At 38.6% G+C, this 22,692-nt stretch overlaps 2 protein-coding genes and 1 long non-coding RNA gene across 5 annotated transcripts in view; 1 reads left to right on the top strand and 2 right to left on the bottom strand.

Annotated features, from left to right (window-relative positions):
• Positions 1-20,315, top strand: part of pear1 (platelet endothelial aggregation receptor 1) — a 72,917-nt gene extending 52,602 nt beyond the window's left edge. Inside the window, exons 9-23 of the mRNA XM_023284602.3 lie at positions 1,417-1,629; positions 4,316-4,490; positions 4,653-4,773; positions 4,893-5,056; positions 6,366-6,468; positions 8,286-8,438; positions 8,521-8,652; positions 8,745-8,876; positions 10,296-10,418; positions 11,646-11,864; positions 13,446-13,555; positions 13,699-13,825; positions 14,433-14,495; positions 14,935-15,132; positions 17,114-20,315. Of these exons, the coding sequence (XP_023140370.2) occupies positions 1,417-1,629; positions 4,316-4,490; positions 4,653-4,773; positions 4,893-5,056; positions 6,366-6,468; positions 8,286-8,438; positions 8,521-8,652; positions 8,745-8,876; positions 10,296-10,418; positions 11,646-11,864; positions 13,446-13,555; positions 13,699-13,825; positions 14,433-14,495; positions 14,935-15,132; positions 17,114-17,253 (2,173 nt within the window). The 3' untranslated portion in view covers positions 17,254-20,315. The remainder of the gene's footprint in view (positions 1-1,416; positions 1,630-4,315; positions 4,491-4,652; positions 4,774-4,892; positions 5,057-6,365; positions 6,469-8,285; positions 8,439-8,520; positions 8,653-8,744; positions 8,877-10,295; positions 10,419-11,645; positions 11,865-13,445; positions 13,556-13,698; positions 13,826-14,432; positions 14,496-14,934; positions 15,133-17,113) is intronic.
• LOC118471264 (uncharacterized) lies at positions 1,565-10,428 on the bottom strand. Its single transcript, XR_004848521.2, has 3 exons — positions 10,261-10,428; positions 4,618-4,762; positions 1,565-3,097 (listed from the first exon to the last, which is right to left on the bottom strand). It is a non-coding gene; the product is annotated as an uncharacterized LOC118471264 (long non-coding RNA).
• A 24-nt stretch (positions 20,316-20,339) lies between the features above and the next one.
• Positions 20,340-22,692, bottom strand: part of LOC111578023 (lamin A) — a 46,279-nt gene continuing 43,926 nt past the window's right edge. For all 3 annotated transcript variants that reach the window (XM_023284597.3, XM_023284599.3, XM_023284598.3), the window contains exon 13: positions 20,340-22,191. In XM_023284597.3, the coding sequence (XP_023140365.1) occupies positions 22,156-22,191 (36 nt within the window). In that variant the 3' untranslated portion in view covers positions 20,340-22,155. The remainder of the gene's footprint in view (positions 22,192-22,692) is intronic.

Raw genomic sequence — 22,692 nt, 5'->3', positions numbered from 1 at the left:
CTTCAAACAACATCTTAGCTGGGAAACTATTGTCAAGGTTCAATATCTGCAGAAATAGAATTCCTACAGCCATGGAATTTGGTGAGGAACGGTTTCCAGCAGATCCAAGTGAATGAATGGCTCCAGGAAAGGCCACATTTTTAGATATTGTTAAAAAGTGCAAAATTTTCAAAGAAGGGTGGTATTGTGGCTACAGAAAATGTATATTTAGATGGATGTATCCATATTTCCTACTAAAATTACAGTCTTTGGTCAACATTTTAGCAACTTTTGAGGTGGATCATCGATTGAAATTGATATATGACAAGTTTTTTGGTATTTTGATTTAAAACTTGTCCTAACTTAATGGTCTAAATTACACAAAATTGTAAAATGACTTTAAATGTGTCCAAAATTAATTTTAAAAAGTGTCCAAAGTAACACAAATTGTTCAAAATGACTAAAAATTTTGGTCTTTGGACAATATTTCACTAACTTGAGGCCTCTAACATCAGTAGAATTAAAGGGTTTGGAAGCAGAGTGGTCTTGTCTTGTGATTTCAAGAATGGTCTAACATTCGAAGCGCCACTATAACGCTATATTTGGTTGTGGGTTAGACCACTTTCCCACTACTATCTAGACCATAAAGTATTACAAAAATTATAGAAAACTTAGTTTGGGTTTTTTGTGGGTTAGACCACTGTGCTTCTAACCCCCTCAATATGATGTGTGGTGAGTATGATAAGACATAGTTTTCTTTTTTTGCTATTTTGACTTGAAATGTGTTCACAATAACTCAAAATTTGTCCAAAATATGATACAGATGTTCAAAAATGACTTAAAATTGTGCAAACTGACAATAGGGAATAATTACTGGCGAGTGGAAATAGAATCAAAGTGAAGGTTTTCAAAACGGGACGGGACTAAGACCTCAGAAAGTTCAGAAAGTGTGTTTAATTGGATGTATCCATATTTCCTACCAAAAACACGCTCTTTGGGCAACATTTCACCAACTTTTGAAAACTCTAACGTCAATAGGGTTTGATATGTGGCAAGAATGACTAGACAAAATGGTCAAATTGGGCGTAATTCTACACACATCAAAGTAAATCTAATGTTTATTAAAACAAATAACAGGTAAACTCAGACACGGTGAAGCAACATAGGATTGTCATGGACTGACCCTGAAAAGTTTAGTTCAATCCTTCATCTATGTTTTGAGTCCATCTTCAATTTCCTTTAACTATAACAGCCTGGTTATGTGATTTGTGTTGTTTTTCTGTTAAAATCTGCCAATTTAACAAACACCAGAGACAGACAACCATCAACCGCAACACAGATCAGAAGTTTGGGTTTGGTTTCTTGCTTCATGTGAGATCAACAACAGATTTGTCCTCTTTGTGTAGCTTCTTTGTGACCTTGTGTTGCTCCCTGCAGGTGTAATGAGGAGTGTGCTGCAGGAACTTATGGTCAGGACTGTAAAGGCGTGTGCGACTGTGCTAACGGCGCTCGCTGCTACAACATCGACGGAGGCTGCCTGTGTGAGCCGGGCTTCAGCGGGCCACACTGCAGGGATCGCATGTGTTCACCCGGAAAATACGGCATGCACTGTGAACGCACATGTCTCTGTCTGGACACACACACACTCAGGTGAGCAGAGAAGAAGAAGATAGTGAGGTTTGGGCAGCAGGAGGAAGATTAAATCCAGGTTTGGGTGCCAACACTCTGAGCAGAACCAAATAGACTCAGATACTGATGTCAGCTCATCCGCTGCTTAGAAGTTCACCAAAGACATTGGCAAGTATTATCAAGGGCTGAACAATTAATCTAAACAATATTGAAATATGGCCTAGTGCAATATCCAAATCACAAGGGTGGCAGTTTCTCGATAAATGTGTCACAACAGACTATTATAGATGAAACATGGTGGTGCTACAGAGATGCAGGAGCCTACAAGTCATGTTCCCCAGACATTAGAAAACTGTAGAGCCAAAGAGTTTGGTGTATGGAAGGGATGTGGAAGTGGAAATTTCTGCTCAGATTGGGGGAAAACTGGCCGTTAAAGGTCCCATATTGTGCATTTTTTCAGCAAGTTAATCCAAATGTCGTATGTCTGCACGGTTTTAGTTTTTCAGGCCAAAAAACAAGAAGATGGATGTTTCCCATACGGGTCCTTCAAAGATGTGTTGTAGAATTCCATAACTTATTGAAAAATACTATTTTAACTCAAATAAATTAAAATACAACTTCCCCAGTTAATTAATACAATTATTATATGTATGAATATGTGTGTTGAATTTTATTTGCAAATGAGAGATTGTCTTATTCCTTGTGCACTAATTTGCATAAATGTCAAAGTGAAATAAAAATCCAAGTGTGTATTTTAGATGGCTAGTCTAAAAAGAAGACAAGTTCTGGAAAATAATTGACCACTTTGCGTTCAGATTTTTAAACTGTCCTCTTTCAATAGGTCAAACTGTGGCTAATCCCAACTGCTTTTGGAACTGAATATAAATTCAGTTTAATTCAATTAGAACAGTCATAATTGGAATTTGACAAATCTAAAAGCAAAACCTGTTGGCCACAATGCTGCAGATAACACGCTGCAAACAGAACAGCTGCACGGATTATGGTAGAATGTGGAAAAGTAACTGTAACTCTGCAGTCATATTAAATCATCATGTGTGAATATACAGGCAGGTAAAATGAAGTTTGGTCTATGAACTAACTGTGAAGCTTAATTCAAGGCAGCACTAAACCTGCTACTAAATGTTTTTCACACATTAAATGTTCTCCTGAGCCACAGTGGCTGCCATCCCCATTATGAAACCTGCAGTTTACCACTTTACAACTTCTAGACATGATGATGATGAGCTTAAAATGAAAAAACGCTGCATTTCCGTCCAGCATTACTGGTTTGTTTTCACCGTGAGTGCACAAATATACATTCCATACCTGCAATAAAGCACAACGCTCACCTTTTTAGTCTTGTCCAAGTATAGTAATTTTTAAGTCCTCATGCTGTCTCTTCACTGCTACTTGAGTCCATAAAGAACAAGCGTCTCTATTTAGCTGGTTCTCCTGCTTCACAGAGGCCTCAACTTTAGCTACCTGGGGGCTGGGAAAAAATGAAAATGTTACACTTTTTAGCATATTTTTGAATGCAATCATGATACCCGAGAAAGTTAGCTAACTAAACTGGATTCTGGAACTTCTTTACAGTTAATTGCAGTTCAGGTAAACTGACAAAATGTTGTCTGACTGAAGTGAAGCCGCACACAGACTCACACAGGTGTCTTTACCTGACCAGACTCCTCAGGACTGTGTGGGCGTGGCTGACTGACACTTTCTATTGGCTAAAACAGTTTGGTGACCTAATTTCAAACTAATCTGACAGAATAGTTAAACTCACCCCTGAGACTGAAAATAATACTACTAATAATAATAATTACTTTATTTATATGGCATCTTTTAAAAACAGAATTTACCAAGTGCTTTACAGACAGGGCAAAAAATAAAAGTATATTCAGGCAGGTCAGCAAATTCTAAAAAAACATGGGGAAAGGTTTTTAGAATGAATTGGAAAAAACAACACCAGATAAATTATAAAAAAAAATACCACATCCAAATAAGTAAAAGAGCAAGTGTAATAAAAGAAAATAGAGTGTAACAGCATAAAAACAAGGCTAAGAATAATAGTAGTAGCAGTAACAGTAAAAAAATAAATACAGAAATAAGTAAATAAATAAAGAGTAAAAGAGGATAAAATTAACAATAAAATAAATAGTTACAAAATCAAATAGACAATAAAAATAGACAATAAAAAATATATCAATAATGAGTAAAAAAATATATATATATGAGCTCAAATTGTCTTGTGAACAAATTAGATTACTTTTGATTTCAGCCTATCAAAAAACCCACACAATAATTTTTTTTGTGTGTGAATATACGTGCCCTGAAAATAAGACAAGGACACATAAAGTACATGTACGCTGGCACATATATACATAATACATAATACATATATACATAATATAATTTGAAGGTCTGGAAGGTCTTCCTAAAATGATTTTGAGCTTCAAAAACTTATTTTCCTACTTTTGGTGAATCTTTGTGCACTAAATTGTGCCTTTTCTGCATTAATTTATTGTGGCAATTAAAGTAACAGATGACAAATCATTATATAATGGAATATATGGAACAAATTAGATTTTCCGCAATAGAAATATTGGTTATGGGAGCTCATATTTTATATTTTACCAGTAGAAAATAATTGAGAGGGACACCATCTCACACTGCTTCCTTCATATTAATGTCTGTTTCTGTTGTCCAGCTGCCACCCAATGAAAGGAGAGTGCACGTGCCAGCCGGGGTGGGCGGGGCTTTACTGCAACGAGACCTGCGCTCATGGTTTCTACGGTCACGGCTGTCTGGAGCCTTGTCTTTGTGTGAACGGAGGCGTGTGCGACAGTGCCACCGGGCGATGCCAGTGCGCTCCAGGCTTCACGGTGAGCAGCAGATCGATTTAGCTCTCAATCAGTAGCTGAATTAAAGAAATCAGGCTTATAAAATTCCTGTAGCACCTCTCAGGTTTGATTATGTGACACATTTTGTTTACTGAAAATGCCACCTAACCTGTGGAATCTGGGGTTTGCTGTTCTTGCCTGCAGGGCGTTCACTGTGAGAGTCCCTGTAAAAGTGGCACCTATGGAAAGAACTGCTCCCTGGAGTGCTCTTGTAAGAACTTTGTCGACTGCTCACCGGTCGATGGGACTTGTTTCTGCAAAGAAGGTAAAAAATTCAGTTAGAGGAGCATTTAAAGAAGCTCACAAACTGAGCAGCTGAGACTAGTGGCAGCATCACTGGAGGAAAGTGGTGAAATTCGGGCTCTCTGTGCTTTGTGTGTGCAGGCTGGCGAGGCCTGGACTGCTCCACCCCCTGCTCCGAGGGAACCTGGGGCCCAGGATGCAACGCCACCTGCCACTGCGCCAACGGGGCAAAATGCAACCCTGCAGATGGATCCTGCAGCTGCACGGCCGGCTGGCAGGGGGCGCACTGCGACCAACCATGCCCGGTGAGTCGAAGATCCACCAGAGGACAGACAATAAACAGTAAAGACTGCTTTTTGGTGACCTGTCAGATCTTTACGCAGCAGTTTCTTCAATCTAGGACATTTTTCTCCTACAACCTTGAAAAAAATATGCTACCATAATCTTATATTACACACATTACTCTGTACACACAATACTTCCTACCAGCAGCGATGCTTTATGACTGTTTTGGATGATACAATAACCTCCAACAGGGATCTTAACAAAAATCTGGTAGATTTCTTACATCACTGTGAGTGTAGTTTAGTGTAAAAAACAAACAAAAAAAACGTGTCAGTCCAAACAATAAATACAAGGTCAAATTAGATCTTAACTGGGAAGTTTTTTGTGCTCAACATGCTTGAGAATATTTATATTAGATAAGACAAAATAGACTAAAACTGTATTAATCCTGAAGGAAATTCTTGTGCCAAATGTTGCTCAGAAAACAACTAAAACACATGAGAATGAATGCAGTGTCTAATAAAAAAGCAGTAACATTTAAGTACAATATGGAAGATGAAATATTGCACATGCATTGAAATATTACTGTATTATGAAACAATAAAATTAAATATTGTAAATTAGAATGAAATATTCCACCTGAAAATTAAATATTGCGCATGAAATTTAAATATTGGACATGATATGAAATATTTCTCATGAAAATACAATTCTGCACTTATATTGAAACATTGCACAGGAAAATGAAATATTGCACCTGGAAATAAAATAGTACACATGAATGTTTGCAGGAAACTAAATATATAGATTGGGCAAAATATGCTACATGTAAATTTACAGTCTAAAACATGGTAAAAGAAATGCAAAGCAGCAGTTTTATGTGCTAATCTGCTCTCACTTCAACTCCCAAAACTGCTGGACTGGAGCCACTGCACTGCATGGAAACAGATGTCACCTTGTAAAAGAAATCAATAAAACATCACTAAATCTAGACGACAAATGCACTATTGCTGTTTTTGTTTCACGCCAAGTTGAGGAGGCGAATGAAGTGTGAAGCTAAAACACAAATCGCGACGGTGATAAATTTACAGGACGTCAGCTTTGACTGCAGCATCGTCATCCTTCCCTTCCCTCACCTCAAACTCTGTATGTTTTAATCTGCGTTTTGGATCCGTCGCTGTCTTGTCTTTGTCCACGCCAACACACCAGGCTGTCCACACAGCAACACGCTGCCAGTGTAGTATTTTGTCTGACTCTGACCGAGCTGGCCGAGCAGTGAAGAGATTCCCCTGACGATTCTTTGCCCGTTGGCTCTTGTTCACTGTGCAGATGGGCACGTTTGGGCCTGGCTGCCTGAAGAGGTGCGACTGTGTTCATGCCGACGGCTGCCAAGCTGCCACCGGGGAGTGTCGCTGTCTGCCAGGCTGGTGGGGTAAGTGATGACGTCCTACTGCCGTCGCTGCCAGCTTGGCTTGGCTATCACAGATAAGTCTGGTCCAGCAGCACTGAGGGAGCCACAGGTTTTAAAGCATCCTCCTTCGCTTTTATTCTCGCCGCACTGCGGTGTGACTGAAAGAACCACCTGTGAGTTGGTGTTGTTTCGCCTGTTAACATTACCGTCTACCATTTTTCTACCAGCACTCAGTGGAAAAATCCTACAGACCTCCGTGGTCCCCTTATTTTGCCTCAAGCACCACCATGAAGTTCACATTTCTGGTTCTTAGTGAATTATTTCTCAAAGTTCTCATCATGATACCTGGTTGTATCAAAAAGTAACATTTAAATTTCATATTGACACAAAAAGTTGGGTATTTGTGGAGATAATTTCCCCCAAGTTGAGGCCGTCTTCCTGCCTGTATTAGATTATAGTAACATCATCTACAGTTATTTAAAAGCTGGCTGGTCATCTCTAGTAGTAAGAGGTGACAGATGTTGGTTTCTTTTCATTTATAAGGCCCTGAACAACAAGATGACACCAAACATAACGTTTTTTTGTCATGACTCCACTTGCTTAAGCAATTAGATGACATTCAACTGAACCTGTAGGGTCATTTAAAACCACGATTACAAAACTCTACACTACTGAATGTAGAATTATTGCCCTGTTTGTTCTCTTTGTACTCTAGACGTCATTGAAAAGAATAAAATGCCCTCAATGACTCCGCAAAAACCTAAATAAAGTTTGAATTAATGAATGATACTGCACATAAAGGATGGATTTAGCCACCAAGACATTAGCTGGTGGTTTATCAACTGATTTTTTGTCTGGAATAAAGTATGGAATTTTTCCGTCCACAACTCAAAACCTTTGTCATCTTTATTCCTTTGAATCAGATCATAAATTTATAAATGAACACTATAATATATTGAAGAAGACTTGAAAGAAGCAGCTGAGACCATAAAGTCATTAGGAAAATATTTACTGAAGTAACAAATCAATTGAGATGTAGGATCATTTTTTAGATTTCTTTTACAATCTGACTTCATTGTGCAACCAGAGGAGTCGCCCCCTACTGGCTGATAGTAATAGTGCAGGTTTAAAGATCGACTTCAGACTCTGTGGTTATATCCTTCTTTTATTTGCACTCAAGTGCAGCCTCACAAAGTTGTTGTAGCTCAAAGTAATGACGGTAATAAAAACTCTCCTTTGTGATTTGTCCAAGAACACTAATATATTTTTGCAACATTTTTACACCACAAAAATATCCCATTCTCTCTTTCTTTCCATCTGTTTCCTGATCATCTGTGTTTCTCTGAGTCGTATTGGACTCCGGGTTTTATTTATTTACAGTGCCCTTAGTGTTTTTTACCCACTTACAGTATTTAATTACCATTTTGTTTAATGCAGGCCTTAAACCAACATGCTCAGATGATGTCAAATAATTGGATTACATTGCAGGTGCTGCTGTTTTTACTTTTTCTGAACTTGGAAAGTTCAGAAAGAGGAATCTATAGCTGGAGTTATTTATCTATTCTTTTTTCTTTCATTTTATTTTACAGTGTTTTAGTCATTTAGTTTAAAATTTAATAGCATTATTCTTTTACTAATTTTGTGGCCTTTATTTTTAATTTTGTCCCTCAGCTATGTTTTAAAGGAGTCCTCTGTATCTCAGTGTACTTTAAGGTTTTAGTTTTTGGCTACTTTTGTTTTTGACAGTGTAACACTGCTACTGTAGTAAATTTCTGAATGCAGGGTTTTTACTACAGTAAACATTCACCAGTAAAGGTTTACTGCTTCCTTGGGTCCAGGTCCGCGCTGCAGCGAGCCGTGTTCGGACGGCCTGTGGGGGCGCCACTGCAACCAGACCTGCTTCAAGCATTGTCCCAACAGCGACACGTGTTTGAGGGAAACTGGAGCTTGTGTTTGTCGTCCAGGTTTCTGGGGAGTCACCTGTCAGAACAGTGAGTGACCAGCTGAGAAAGCAACTCTTCAAAGCCACAGATGGGTTTAATGTGTAATATTGGTGATTCTTTGCCTTCCCAGAATGCAGAGCGGGTATGTACGGCGACCAGTGCAGCTCGTCCTGCGCCTCCTGCGGTCAGTCGTACCGCTGCCACCATGTGACAGGAGAGTGTGACTGCCTGCCCGGATACATCGGACCCAACTGCGACCAAGGTTCTCATCAGCAATTATCACTGAGCTTCTATTTAACATGCAGAAACGCAGCTCTTGCAGCTGATTTGACAGGTTTCTCTGTGTGTCTGCAGTTTGTCCTGCTGGCTACTACGGCAAACAGTGTTCTGAAGTGTGCGTTAAATGTGCCAACAACTCCACATGCAACCACCGGGACGGTCACTGTGAATGTTTGCCCGGCTGGACGGCGACCGACTGCTCCATACGTGAGGGATTTCATGTTGATTTGCACCAAATATGAGCTGCAACTCACAATTATGTTCATGATGAGTAGATCTGTTGATCATTTTCTCAATTGATTGATTTCTAATATGCTTTAAAGTAAAAGTAGCAGAAAACAAACAAAAAAGTTCCTATTTTCGTTCACAATAGGATAGTTGTATCTTTGCAAATATTGAATATGCTAATATTTTCCAAATAATTTTGGCCAATTGTTTAAAAATGTAGATATTTTTCCAACCAAACTGCAAAGAAAATCAAGACTCTCATATTATTGTGCCTATTTTTTATCATGATAGCAGATGCAGACATAGAATACTGTACTTTTTACATGTTAACACTCTATGAATGAAATAAAAAAATTACTCCAACTTACTTACAAACTGTAAATATTCATATATTTTATTGTATTACAACGTTTGAAAAAAAAGTATTAAGAGATTGAAATTTTAATTTGTTACTGTTGTTTTACATATTTTTCCTGTTAAATTACATATAATAACTACTGAAATCCTAGAAAAAAAAGTACTAATATGCAGGTTAACTGTAAAACAAACAAAAAACAGGCCATAGCTATATATAATGTCCACATTTAAATCTGTTCTTTACAACATGGAAAATTTTTCTAAGATTTGATTGTAAAATTTGACATTTTTGCTATATATAAATGAGCTAAATTGAATTATTTTTTACAGATATTGCTGTACTTTTTGAACTTAGATTTTACAAATTTTCCCTGTTTTCCCAAATAACAGATAATAATAGTAAAGCCAAAGGAAAAAGTATTAACTTGAGTGTTGTGTTTTTAAAAACAAACAAAAAACTGCTCAAAAGTGTAACTAATGTCCATATCAAAAGCCCATATTCTGCACATTTACTGGTTCATGATTTCATTGTAGAGGTTTACTAGAATATGTCTACCTGCTTTAATTAAAAACAAAACAAAAAAACATGATTTTCTCTCCTCCTGTACACTGCCACAGCACCTCTGTCTGAGCTTTTCATTTTAGCTCCTGTCTCTTCACTTCCTTAAATGGACCAACTCAGTTACTTACTGTAACCACCTCTGAGTGTAAGTAGTAGTTCCAGGAGAAGAGACTCTAATGAGGACATAGTTCTTTGTTTGATAACTAGCTGTTATTTATGCATCATGCAAATGTGTTCTATGGTGATGTCAACAGGTAACAGCAGAAAAGCCTGGATTTTAAAGGAGGTGTTTCAGGCAGATAAGGAACAGAGTTTTCTGTGGGAGAGAGTGACTCCCTTTGGTTTGGACGTTTAGATCTTTTACATGCACAGAAAGCCGCTATATAGCACACTGAAGGACAAGGAGAAACACAAAAAGCACAATATGAGCTCTTTAATACTTACCTGCACAGCTGTGATATATATGTTGTGTTTTCCAGCCTGCAGTTCAGGACGCTTCGGTCCGTTCTGTGCTCAGACCTGCTCCTGTCCAGCCAACGTCCTCTGTGACCGATTTACTGGAGACTGTTTGTGTGAAAATGGAGGAGACGATTGCAAGCAAGGTACATAAATATGCAGCTACAACACTGACTTTTACTGAATTTTCATTGCAATCTGGCTTCCCTTTTTCATCTGCACTTTAAAAACTTTTAAATATTTTGAACTGCACAGTTTTGCAGTTTTGTTATATTACAGATAATAATAACATGTATAATCACAGAAAAAAGTAAGAATATTCATGTTAATCATAAAAAATCAAAACTGTAAATATTGTCCACATCAAAAGTCTGTATTTATGCAAATAGAAAGTTGTTCTTTTACAAAGTTTGGAAGTAAAATTACACTATTTCTTTTATTGTATTTAAATCAACAAAAATATTTTATAGACGTATATATATATATATATATTGAAAAATGATCATTTAACTGTTATTTTATGGATGTTCCCTGTTTTGTAAGGTACACATAATCTCTTTTGAAAAAATTTAATAATTTACATGTTAACCATAAAAAAACAGGCCAAAACTTAAAATAAGATCACATCAAAAATCTGTATTTTCCAAATGGAAATTTGCTCTTTTAAAAGCTTTGACCATGAAATTACTCTATTTTTACTGTATTTCAATCAGCGTCATAAATAGCATCATCACTTTACAGATATTTGTCATTTTGTTATACGAAAAAATTATGTATTTTCAGAATTGAAAAATTATAGATTTTACATTGTCAACTCTTATTTTACAGTTTTTTTTCAGTTTTGCAAACCAACAGATCACAGAAAGGTTTTAATTTACACATTAACTGTAAAACAGGGAGCACAAAAACGAAAATGTCATTAATCACACCACAAAAGTCAGTATATTTACAAACGGAAGTTTAGTCTTTTACAATGCTTGATTGAAAAATTATTAGCATTTTACCGTATTTAAATCGTCAAAAATTAAGAATGAAAATTAAAATAACTATTATATGGATTTTCTCTGTTTTGTTAAATAGATCATAACTAGTAGAATCACAGAAAAACAGGATTAATTTACAAAATTAAAAATACAGACTTTTGATGTGAACATTACATATAGTTTTGTCCATTTTTCTTTGTTAAACTATTCTACACTTTTTCTTCCATCCCTGCTGCCAGGTTGTTCCATTTTTAAACAGGACTGTTTTACACTCTATATTTACTGGTTGTGATTAAAATCAAACTTTTTCATGATAAAACCTGCCTTAATGCCCATCAAAGCTGCTCTGGTTGCTGTTCTTGACTTCTCCATCCGCCTCCTGCTTGTCAGACTCGGCGGAGCAGGCGGGGAGCGTCATGGTTCCTCTTCCCCCCGGGGAGAGGGAGTCGTGGGGGGCCATCAGCGGCATCGTGGTTCTGGTCCTCCTGGTGGTCCTGCTGCTGGCTCTGCTGCTGCTCTACCGCCGCCGGCAGAAGGACAAACAGAACAACACGCCCACCGTCTCCTTCTCCACCAGCCGCACAGTCAACTCTGAATACGCCGTCCCAGGTACAGGTAGTTTCACCTGAGCCAGTCAGGTGGGAAAAGCATCGCACAGCTGTGACATGCATCCCTGCTGCTGCTGCTGCAGCACATTAAACTGCACTGCTGCTCAGTTTGGACGCCGTTTTGGTCTTTATTAACACCACAACTAGCAGCACGCTGTGTTTCTGTGGCTTCAAGCTACAGCTGGAGGTTGTTTACTTCCTGCCAGAGCTTAACCTGACAGCAAGACGCCCCCTACAGGCACAGAGGTGAAAAGCAGGATTTGAAGTGAGAGAAGAAGCCTTTAGTTAAATAAAATACAGCAAAGTAAAAATACTCCATTACAAGTAAGAGTCCTCCATGAATAATAAAAGCACACAGCAGCAAAGTGTCGTTGCAGTATTGCAGTAAAAGTCTTGGTTTGGTCCCTCTGACTGATATTTTATTAGATTATTACCAGTGAAGCTTCAGTGTGTCAGCAGCTTGTTGTTATCAGAGCCGCTGCAGGTTTGAACTACTTTATATCCAGTTTTATGTACAGACACAGCAGATAAATCTGAAACATAAAAGAAGAAAAAACACAATCTGATCCACAAATCTGTTTTTAGTTTTTCTCTAATCTTAGTTTTGTTTTTTTTGCTAGATCATTTTATTGAAATGAAACCATGTGAGAAGTTTAGAGGGAAAAATCAGTATTTGATGGTCTCATAATGAAATGTGAGCCAGACTACTTGCTGATTTTTGGAAGAAAACACAAAGACTGGAAACCTTTATGTTGCATTTTAAAAGCCTGTTATATTATCCACCGTATTAAATCCTCATCTTTAAAAAGCTGTCAGATAAATGAAGTGAAGCAGAAAGTGGAACATTTTCCTCTAAGATAAAGCAAAGTAGAAAGAGAAAATCACAGAAAAGTAACAGTACTTCAAACTGTCCCTAAGTTATACTACTTGAGTTAATGTACTTTGTTCCTTTTCACCACTGAGGACTTGTGATATTCTTGCAAAATTATTTTTCTTTCCTTTTATGATAAAAAAATGGCACTGACATCAATTTTGAGTGCAAAAACTTGTCAAAAATGTAACTCCAACTGGATTAAAATGCCAAAATATACTATATTTAGAACTAATACATCAATTAAAGGTATCTACATTCAGGAGGTTGAGATTTTAAAATTGCAATGTTATCAAATGTTGGTGTTCCTGCTGCTTTATGAGGCATTTTGTTAAAAATTCTTGGTATACTTGCACTACATACACTAGAGAGCTTAAATATTCATTTTATGAGTATTTATTTAATCTATTAATGAGAATTTAGATGATGTAACAAGTGGGACTGTGCAGATCTTGCGGTATCATTTCACAGTTATTAATTTTAAACTGCTGTAACTGCTGCAAGAGTGAAATATGACAGCATGAAAATCTTTAAATGGTAGAGAACAGTTTTAAAATGAAACCATCATCATATCTTTTAGTTGTTCTTGTGCACAGCGTGGTTTCAGTCGTGTCTCACTGTTGTTGTTTTTGTAATGAGATGCGTTTTATTGACCTTGAGCTAATTTAACAGCAGCAGACGTGATGCCATGTGTTTGTTTTGGGCCTGCAGATGTTCCTCACAGTTACCACCACTACTACTCCAACCCCAGCTACCACACGCTGAGCCAGAACAGGCCTCCGCTGCCGCACCTCCCCAACAACCACGACCGCACCATCAAGGTGAATGTCGTCTGATGGGATGTGCTGATGTGCAGCACAACAACAGCTGGCTGTTCGTTCAGGCCTGTGAAATTATACAATAAGCGTAAAAACAGTTTGTAGTGCTTCATTGAGTGTTTTTCTTCCACTTTCCTGTCACACAGAACACCAACAACCAGCTGTTCTGCAGCGTCAAGAACGCCGAGCGGGAGCGTCGAGGTCTGTTCGGAGTCGAGACCAACGCCACGCTGCCTGCAGACTGGAAGCACCACGAGCCCCGCAAAGACTCCGGTACGTTCACTAACTTTACTTCTGATCCGTGCAGAGGAAAGACGTGCAGCTGTGGAGTGGAATGAAATGAGTGAATTAATGTTTACAAGCTAATAAAAGTAAAGCGTTGGTTTCCTGACCTCCTGACCACAGCCGCAGTAAAGTGATCAGTGGAAGTCGCTGCTCATGGCACACCTCTGTGGACTTTCTCACTCTGAGAATCACTCCAGAATAATCTGAATAGCTTGAAAGAAACACCGAAGGCCGACACAAAATACCTGCTATCATCAGCTTCAGGGTTAAACTACTTGTATTAATAATAACATCCAAAGCCGAACATTCTTCATGGTGCAAATGTGGAGTAATTAAGCTCTTTCTGAGAACAAAGCTTCAAAATTTCTCTTTTACGAAGTCTTCACCAAAGTTTATCGAGCATTAACTCGTCAGCAGTGCACCTTTGATATGAGACTATAAACATAAGGATTCCATAACAAGATGTAGTTGCTTTGCCAGCAACTATCACTCACCTGGTGTTGATTCTGTATGTTTCCATAGCAACTTATCTGCTTCTGATTAGCTCACTGTGAATGAAAGTAAAGACGGCACATTTCTCTTTTGTTGTTTACAGGAGCGTTTGGCATCGACAGGAGCTACAGCTACAGCGCCAGCCTCGGAAAATATTACAACAAAGGTAGTCCTTTTTTTTTTCTAATTTTCTTGCTCTGCTGCCGACTGCTGAAGAGCAGGAATATGAAGTTATTGTTATGCTTGAGTATTAGCTGCTTAAATGTCCAAAAAGTTTGTAATATATCTGCAAACTGTAACCTACTATTGTTTTAAACCCAAACATCCAAATCTCTAGTTCTGTTGGCCAACATGTTAACGTGCTGCGCATGGATACAGCTTGGCCATATGAACCCAAAACTGGCATCTTATCTGGGGCCTCAGTTGCATAAGCACAAAGTTCCCCACAGCTGCTACTGTAAACATGACTTAGATTATTAACTGATCATATCTGACTCTACTGAATCCCTGAAATTAAGGAGATCTTCACAGAGAGAAATCTTTGAAATATTCAGGAAAAAAGCTTCAACTTTTAAAGTTACACGGGTTTTAACTTCTTCCGGCAGAGCTGAAGGACTCGGTGGCGGTGAGCAGCAGCTCTCTGAACAGCGAGAATCCTTACGCCACCATCAAAGACCTGCCCGGCCTGCCCTTCTGCCCCCCGGAGAGCAGCTACATGGAGATGAAGTCGGCCGTGCCCAGAGAGCGAGCGTACACCGAGATCAGCGCACCGCCGCCGTTCAACACCGGCACCTTACGCAGAGGTGAGCAGCACCCATGATCTCCCTTAGCAAGAGTTTTACTTTTCCTCAACCAAAAAAGTTAATAGAATGTTTGATAACTTGCCCGAGTAGAGCCAAATGTTAAAGCTGGAGTGCAGGAGTTCACATAATTCTGAACAACTCTCTCAACTCTGCAGCACTTTCTGGGTGTTTCTTGCTCCTTTCATGTTTTTCCTCACTGTGGCCTGATTTTTCTCCTGCTCCTCTATGGAAACAGCAAAGCCATGACTAGAAGGAGGGAGAACTCAGAAATGTCCTCTGTGCAGTATGACGCAATTTAAATGGCATAAATCAGAGGGAAAAAAAACAAAGCTGAATTTCTTTGATTATTTGTTTACAAAAATGCATGAAAAGCTGGAATAAATGTATGCACACCAATATTAGCAAAGAAAACGGCTCTACAGGCTAAAGATATTTTGCTATTTAAGCTTTGAGTACTTGTCTTTTATAGCTTTTCTGTGTAAACACAGTCTGCAGTTCAGCCAAAAAGTTCCTGAATTTTTATCATGTGACTGTTTATCACAGCAAAGTCATCCAGGACTATTTGGTTGTACTGACAAGTGCAGAATTTTTTGTTTTTTACAGAGTATAGCTAGAGTGAACAGTTTATTTTAGGCAATTTTCAAAATAAGGCCTGCAGATTAAATTGATTCTGATTAAATATGATTTTAAGCTCAGATTTGGTCCATTTTCCCCACAAAACTGTAACACAAGACTAGTTCACAGACTGTTCAAAAGTTGAAAATTCTACAGTGCTTTCTGTTTTCACATTGTCTTGTTCTGATAAATGGTGGATTTTTGTTGATTTTTGGCCTTTCAAACCCAACAGTGGGTCAAACCTACAATTCCAGGTAAATGTCTGTATTTCGCAGTACAGATGAAAAGAGGAGCAACTCTAGTGACAGAGGAGGAAATGTGAAGGAAAAACCGAGGAAGCATTCATGAAAAGTGTCCGATGCTGCAGATAAAAGAGAAACTTCAGAGGAAAGATTACAGTTCAGCAAACAGTGAATACATCAGAGCCTGCATACACAAAAGGGGGCAGAGAGAAGTTCTGTACTGCAGGTTAAAAGCTGAGTTTCAGCAAAATAAGAAACATCTGCTCATTCCTTTCTTGATTAATGATTTGGTCTAAAAAATGTCAGAAAAGAATAAAATGCTGTTGCATCAAAGTCTATATCTGTCCAGTACGCTGTCAAATCATTAGAGTTCAGAAGCTGGAATAAGGGAAAGGATTAAAGAAGGACTTAACCTAGTAATACCAATAAGAAGATTGGTTGTTTCAGCTCCACACTTTTGTCAGGTCGTTTTTTTGCACAGCAGAATATTGTGGAAAATGAAAGCAAAATGAGAAACAGAACACAGTGACTCTCATGTACTGATTGTAATGTAGACACCAGTAGCACATCAGTGCACTAATAAACTGTTAACTAGTGTTAGTGGAGGTTAGATTAGCCACTAAAGGAAATATCAGCCTGATATCAGTCTATTTATTTTAATTAAACTTTAGATTGGAGGAAATCAGCGCCTTCTTCCATCAGTGGTTGTTATTTACTGTTGGGAAAAACCAGACTGTGTTTAATTACTGAATCAGCTTCGCCTGTTTAATTAAAAGTGCAGAAAGCAGCATGAGCTCCACCAGACAAACTGCATTGAAGTATCGATCCTGGAGTTAAATGTGATGTTTTCTGTGAGCCTGCGTGGTTTGTAGCAGCTTGTTAAGAATTTAGCGTTTGGAGATTGTCTGATTGCTAAACACCACAAAACCTTGGATTTAGTGCAAATACAGAATGAGCTGCTTAAACTACAGCTGATGTCAGTTTGGAGGGACCACTGGGGGCCTGCATGTTCTATTGTATCCTTGATTGAAATAGCATATTCTACAGGCTGAAAATATAAAGAGATATAAAACAAATGTGGTGGAATCAGTAAAGATGGATCCTGCTGTTGTTTTTCCTCCCAGAGCGTCAGAGCTCCCTCGGCCACGGTCCCCACGACGACCCCCAGAGCCACTACGACCTCCCCGTGAACAGCCACATCCCGGGACACTACGACCTGCCGCCGGTCCGCCGCCCCCCCTCCCCCAGGAGAGCTCCTCTGTGACAGTCACAGCAGACTTTAGCCTCCTCCTCACTTCGGGGATGATGAAGAAAGACTCCTATCTGACAGCAGGAGCTGCAGACCACCCGCAGAGCAGCGGCCAGGCGTCCAAACTAGCGTTTACTGTGGATGCCCTCCTTTTAACTCGACACTGCCTCCCTGAGGGCCTAAAGTGGTACTTCCTTCACCGTGGCAGACCTGCCATCCAGACAGAGGAGCCAGCAGGCTGCAGGGCTTCAGCTGCTTCCCCCTCCCATGGGAAAAACACACCAGAGGACTTCACAAGCAGCGACTTGGGAATGTGTTTGCATCTAAACATGCTGAAATTTTTAGTTTTCCACACATTTTCCCCCGCTTCTGATCAGCTGGTATTCCTGTTTAAAGGGCCCTTTTTGTCAGAATTTGAATTTTCTTCCGTCTTCATCACCAGCGATGAGCAATGCAGGAATTATTTTGTTTAACTTTGCATTTTAAATTCAGGTAAATGACATTTTCAAATCCGTTTCTTACCAGACAGCTTTGGATGAACTGATCACAGCTGGACTTCCCTGTGATTAGCTGCTTGAAAACTTAACATTGTCCCCTGATGTATTTTATGTCGTGAAATAGTGCAAAAAGTGCCTTTGTTTAAGTCTGTTTCTGTTTTTTTTAACCATCTGAAGCTAAAATGTGCAGCATTTTACAATAATTCACGCCTTTGTTGTTTCCAAACGTGGCATTTAGGGAATGAAACATCTTCCTTGTTTACTTAAAGAAATGCAACTTATTGCCACTGTCAGAAACTTTGTAAATATAGAAATAAATATATTGTTTGCCTCACAGTAATGTAGAACAGCCCTACTTTCAGATGAACATGTTGTTAAGGGGTTTATGGGACTGAAGATAATTTACATGTGCTCATTAATAGATGTACACAGGTCAGTGTGAGAACAAACGCTGACCCTGCTGTGAATAATCCATCAACAAGCCAAATCAAAGCAGCATTATGAATGTCAGCAGTGTCCTACAGCTTTTTAAAAACTTTGCATGATATTTAAAGGGCCACTTCACCCAAAACACATAAAGCTGAATTTTCACTTCACAGGGTGCTCCACTGATCTGGCATCGCGATTCTAGTCAGAAAGAAAAGTGTCATCTTCTTGAATACTGGTGCCTACATTACCCATAATGCACCTTTATGTCAGGTGCAAATGAATTTTGCAACATGGCAAAGGTGTGATCTGCCTGACGTCACCTCTTCTTGGCTTACCCTAAAACTCTTACCTAAACTCTAATCAATCTCCTGGCATCCTCGTTTATCGACCAATCAACTAGCACTATTCTCATAACTGTATGATATAAAGATAAATGGCAGAAAATAAGACAAATTATCTGAGAAATGTGCTGGTGATGCCATTTCTAAATAGAGTCTGCATAGTCGTACCTGCCCGCCCTCGAACAAAGCAATCCAAATGGCATCCTTTCTATTTTATTTTGAGATATACTACTTCATTGTAATCTTGTGCCTTAATCTTTGTCTTGTTCATGTATCCATTGTAGACTGTAGTGCAAAATGAGCTGTTTTCATCTATCTGTGCATTCTCAGCTGCTCAGTATTGTTTATACTCATTATGATTTATCTGCACAGAGGACTGTGGCTCAGAATGGCCAGAAAAGCATGCTGGCTTGCCAAACTGCAGCATGCAAGTGGATATAGTCTGTATAGTTGGCATGAATGAGGAAATTAGCTACACCAAAAGTTTTTTTTTTTTTTTTTTTTACAAAGCTCTAAAAATGTTTATTTTTGATGAAAAAATAGTCATTTTTACATGAAGGTTTATGGGGGTTGACTAACTTTTGGAATCAGCCTCAAGTGGACATTCGAGGAACTGCCTTTTTTGAACTTTCTAACTTTTCAGCCTCCAAGGTTGATGCCTGGCATTACCAGTCTATGAGTTAAAACTAGCAATTACTAACCATGATTATCTAGGAAATGATAAACATGGCGGATGTATTTAAGTAGGAACAAAACAGTTCCTACATTGAACTGCTCAAAACAACATTTGTGGATTCGTTTGAGTAACCAGCTCATGATTTTTGCTGCGACACTGCTGATGAGTTTCTGAAATGTCTTTTTTATTTTTTTGCCGCACGACAAGCCAAGTGCCAACTAGTTCAATTATGAAGTGTTATCAAAAAGTCTGTGCCTGTATTTAAATTTGGCCACCATCTCTGTCGGAACCGGTCTCCTTGTGTAGTGATACACCGCTCCAAGGGCTCCTGCAACACTTGTAAGACTCTGGTTGGTACAAGATGATAGCGTCCATTTTTATCATAATTTGACTTCATTTTTGGACAACAGCATCTTTATATAGTCTGATGTGTCTACAGTTCTGTCAGAGATTTAAAAATCACATCATCAAAATATTCACAGTGCAATATTCCAACTGCAGGAGGTGCAATTTGATGAAGGTAAAATGTTCATCCTCTTATAAATTAAGCAGTTGTGCTGCTACAGAGATGCCCTGACTTATTAATTTAAACATAAGGGAACATGCAGCAACAAACATTGTTTTAATGGGGGGAAAAAATGGAAAAACTAGCATTCCCATTCAAATTGTGACTTATGTTGCATTATTTTTTGTGCATATTATTCACATTCCACGTGTTTTTACACAACATTTTTATGCACATGCAGTCATACCTTCTAGTTTTTGAGATGTTTTCCTCCACCCTGATTCACCAGTAATATAATATGGCTAAACTGAGTTTTTAATTGGCTGATGGGTCATTTTATAAAGCATCACAGTCAGTTTCATTCGCTGCAAAAAGTTTGGGAGAAAACTAAAGTTGAGTGTTGGCTTTACATAATTTTAGAAATGCTGTAAGAGATGTGTTTTGTAAAAAATATCAACCAGCGAAGCTCTTGAACCTGCCAATTAGAAAACAGAAACCAGACAGAATGTACATTGTGCTTTAAGTGCTTTGATGTTGTTGTTTTTAACATATGTCCATATATTTTTGAATGTAACCATGGGAACATGTATATAATGTAAATAAAAATGTCTGCACCTTTTCATCCTTAATCTGTAAATAATTACAAAAAGCAATCATTGGAAAAAATAAGTTTTACTCAGCATTATTTTAGAAAAAGAACTATTACATCAACTCAATGCATGGCTTTTTTCATAATGTGAATAGCATCATAATTTGACCAAAAAAATTATCTATATTTTTTTACAGCTTTGGTATCAATGGCTTTGGGTGACGTCCTTCAAATGATTCATGAGACCTCCACCAAGACTAAAAACAGGGAGGGCTTAGGAGTTTACAAAGGCCTTAGACAGTCTGCACATCTGTAGTTTTAGCAGGAGTTTGTGAGTATTTTCTGCAGTGTTGTAGTTTATAATAAGTCAGACAGGCCTGTGAAACACCCTGCACACACCCTGTAACTGTTCTGAGTGGGAGGATTCAGTTGTGCATATATTGCACAATAATTATATACTGCAATTGAGATATTAGATAAATCAGTGTCACAGAGGCCAAACAGGCTGTTTATCTCCCGTTTATCACTGACTTTTAAAGGCACTTTGGTATCATAATGTGAAAACTGCTCAAGGCAAAAAAGTCCAATCTAACTTGGCCGAAATGCCATATATTAGGTATAATCGCAACCAACAAAAAAAAACCAACAAAAAAAACCATCAGCTATCAAGTATTTCAGTAAATGCTTTGATATGCGTTTCACTGGAGTATAAATGGCTGAAGCTGCCAGACTACAGTACAAATCTACCTGCTGTGCATAGCTGGCGAGGTCCTCGATAAAAGCAGCGCGTGAAGCCGAAGTCACAAAGTCGTACAAACCCCACAGTCCTGCTTAGACCCCAAAATAATGGCAGAAAAGCTGAGCGGAAAGAAAGACAAAAGCCTTTATGACCAGTTTTTAGGAGCAACACAAATCGGAGGACGGCGATTCGAGGCATGTGATGCTTTCTCTGTCCTCTGAAGGCACATCTGTAAATTTAACCCGTAAAAAGCTGTTCTCCTATTGCAGCGATAACGCGTCTCTATTAGAATAGTCTTGAATTAGAGGAATTAGATGAGAAATCCTGCAAATTCAACATCTATATATGCATCATATTTATCAGCAAAAACATTCCTGATACGTCCTCAGTGACAAAACTAATTCTATAAAGAAGCACTTCATTAATTATTATTATCCAGCACAATAATTCTATTTGCATATATTCTCGAAAATATAACCAAATACATTACTCTGGGGCGAGCTGAAAATATATTCATCTAAATAATTATTTTCTCTGAGTGTGTCACAGCTGCCTGACAGCATCATCTAAATCCCACAAAAAAAAACAAAAAACAGAAATTTAAGGCTGCGGTAAGAAAAAACCTGAGATTTCATTCTTTGGGTTTTCTTTGGACACTTTGCTGTAGAATGTAAATACTGCTCCTCGTTCTATTCTAATTGTAAACCCTACTTGTGAGGAGAAGCGTCTGATTATCGAGCCCTGCAGGATTCATCCTCTGCTCTCGGCTGTATGGCTGTGTTCCTGACAGGGTTCACTAGGTGTGCGTGTTGAGTGTTGACAGCCAGGCCATTAAATGTGAAACCCCGGCTCGGTTAAAGCGCGAGCGCTGGTCAATGGAGTGCTCAATGTGTTTGTGAGAGAGTGCAAGCAGAGCGGCGTACAGTACGAGCGTCAGCGCACATGCAGTAACATAAGCTGGATATACGAAAGCCGAGTATGAAAATCCTGTGCCCTCTGCCGAAACCTGGAAGCAACTAACCTACACATTGAATACAAAACAAGACACTGTCGTATAAAAAAATAAAGGTGGTAGAAAAGTGTTTCTCCTGTGTGGGAGACAGGAGGAGGTGGGTTCGGGTGAGGAGGTGCTGTCTGGTTTTTACATGATGGAGCAGTTCTCCGGCTTCATACGGCCCTGAGGAGGAGACAACAGGAAGCAGCATGAAACACAACTTTCATCTTTTACACTGAACAAAGGTGGATATACTGTTTATTGTATAGCTCAGTAAAATCTAGAGCTGTAGTTGACCAAAGAAAATCTGAAATTATATCTACAAACCCTGCATGTTACATATCTCCACGATATCAATGTGCGTATTTTGTGTGTTTCTGCCTTTATCAAGGTTTAAATCCAAATTACAGACAGCAGAAACAGGGGCTAAAAGGGTAAAATCTCTACAAATGGTGTTCTGTGGATGAATTACCAACATTTTTTAGCTGTTATTGGGTGTTTTCTTTAACTTTAAATGCTTCTCAGGACATCACATACATTCCCACTTGTAGTGTGATTCAAACATTTGCAGCACGAGTGTTTGTCATATAATTAGAGGAAGTATCTGTGTTCCTGGATCAGATGTTGACCCCTTTTTTGGCTGGTAATTAAACTAACTGCAGACATCTTATGCTCAAAGTCTGT

Source organism: Amphiprion ocellaris, chromosome 9 (assembly GCF_022539595.1).
Source record: "Amphiprion ocellaris isolate individual 3 ecotype Okinawa chromosome 9, ASM2253959v1, whole genome shotgun sequence".
Lineage (NCBI taxonomy): Eukaryota > Metazoa > Chordata > Actinopteri > Pomacentridae > Amphiprion > Amphiprion ocellaris.
The sequence above is the reverse complement of the archived record's forward strand: the minus strand, read 5'-3'. Positions and strand labels throughout refer to the sequence as shown.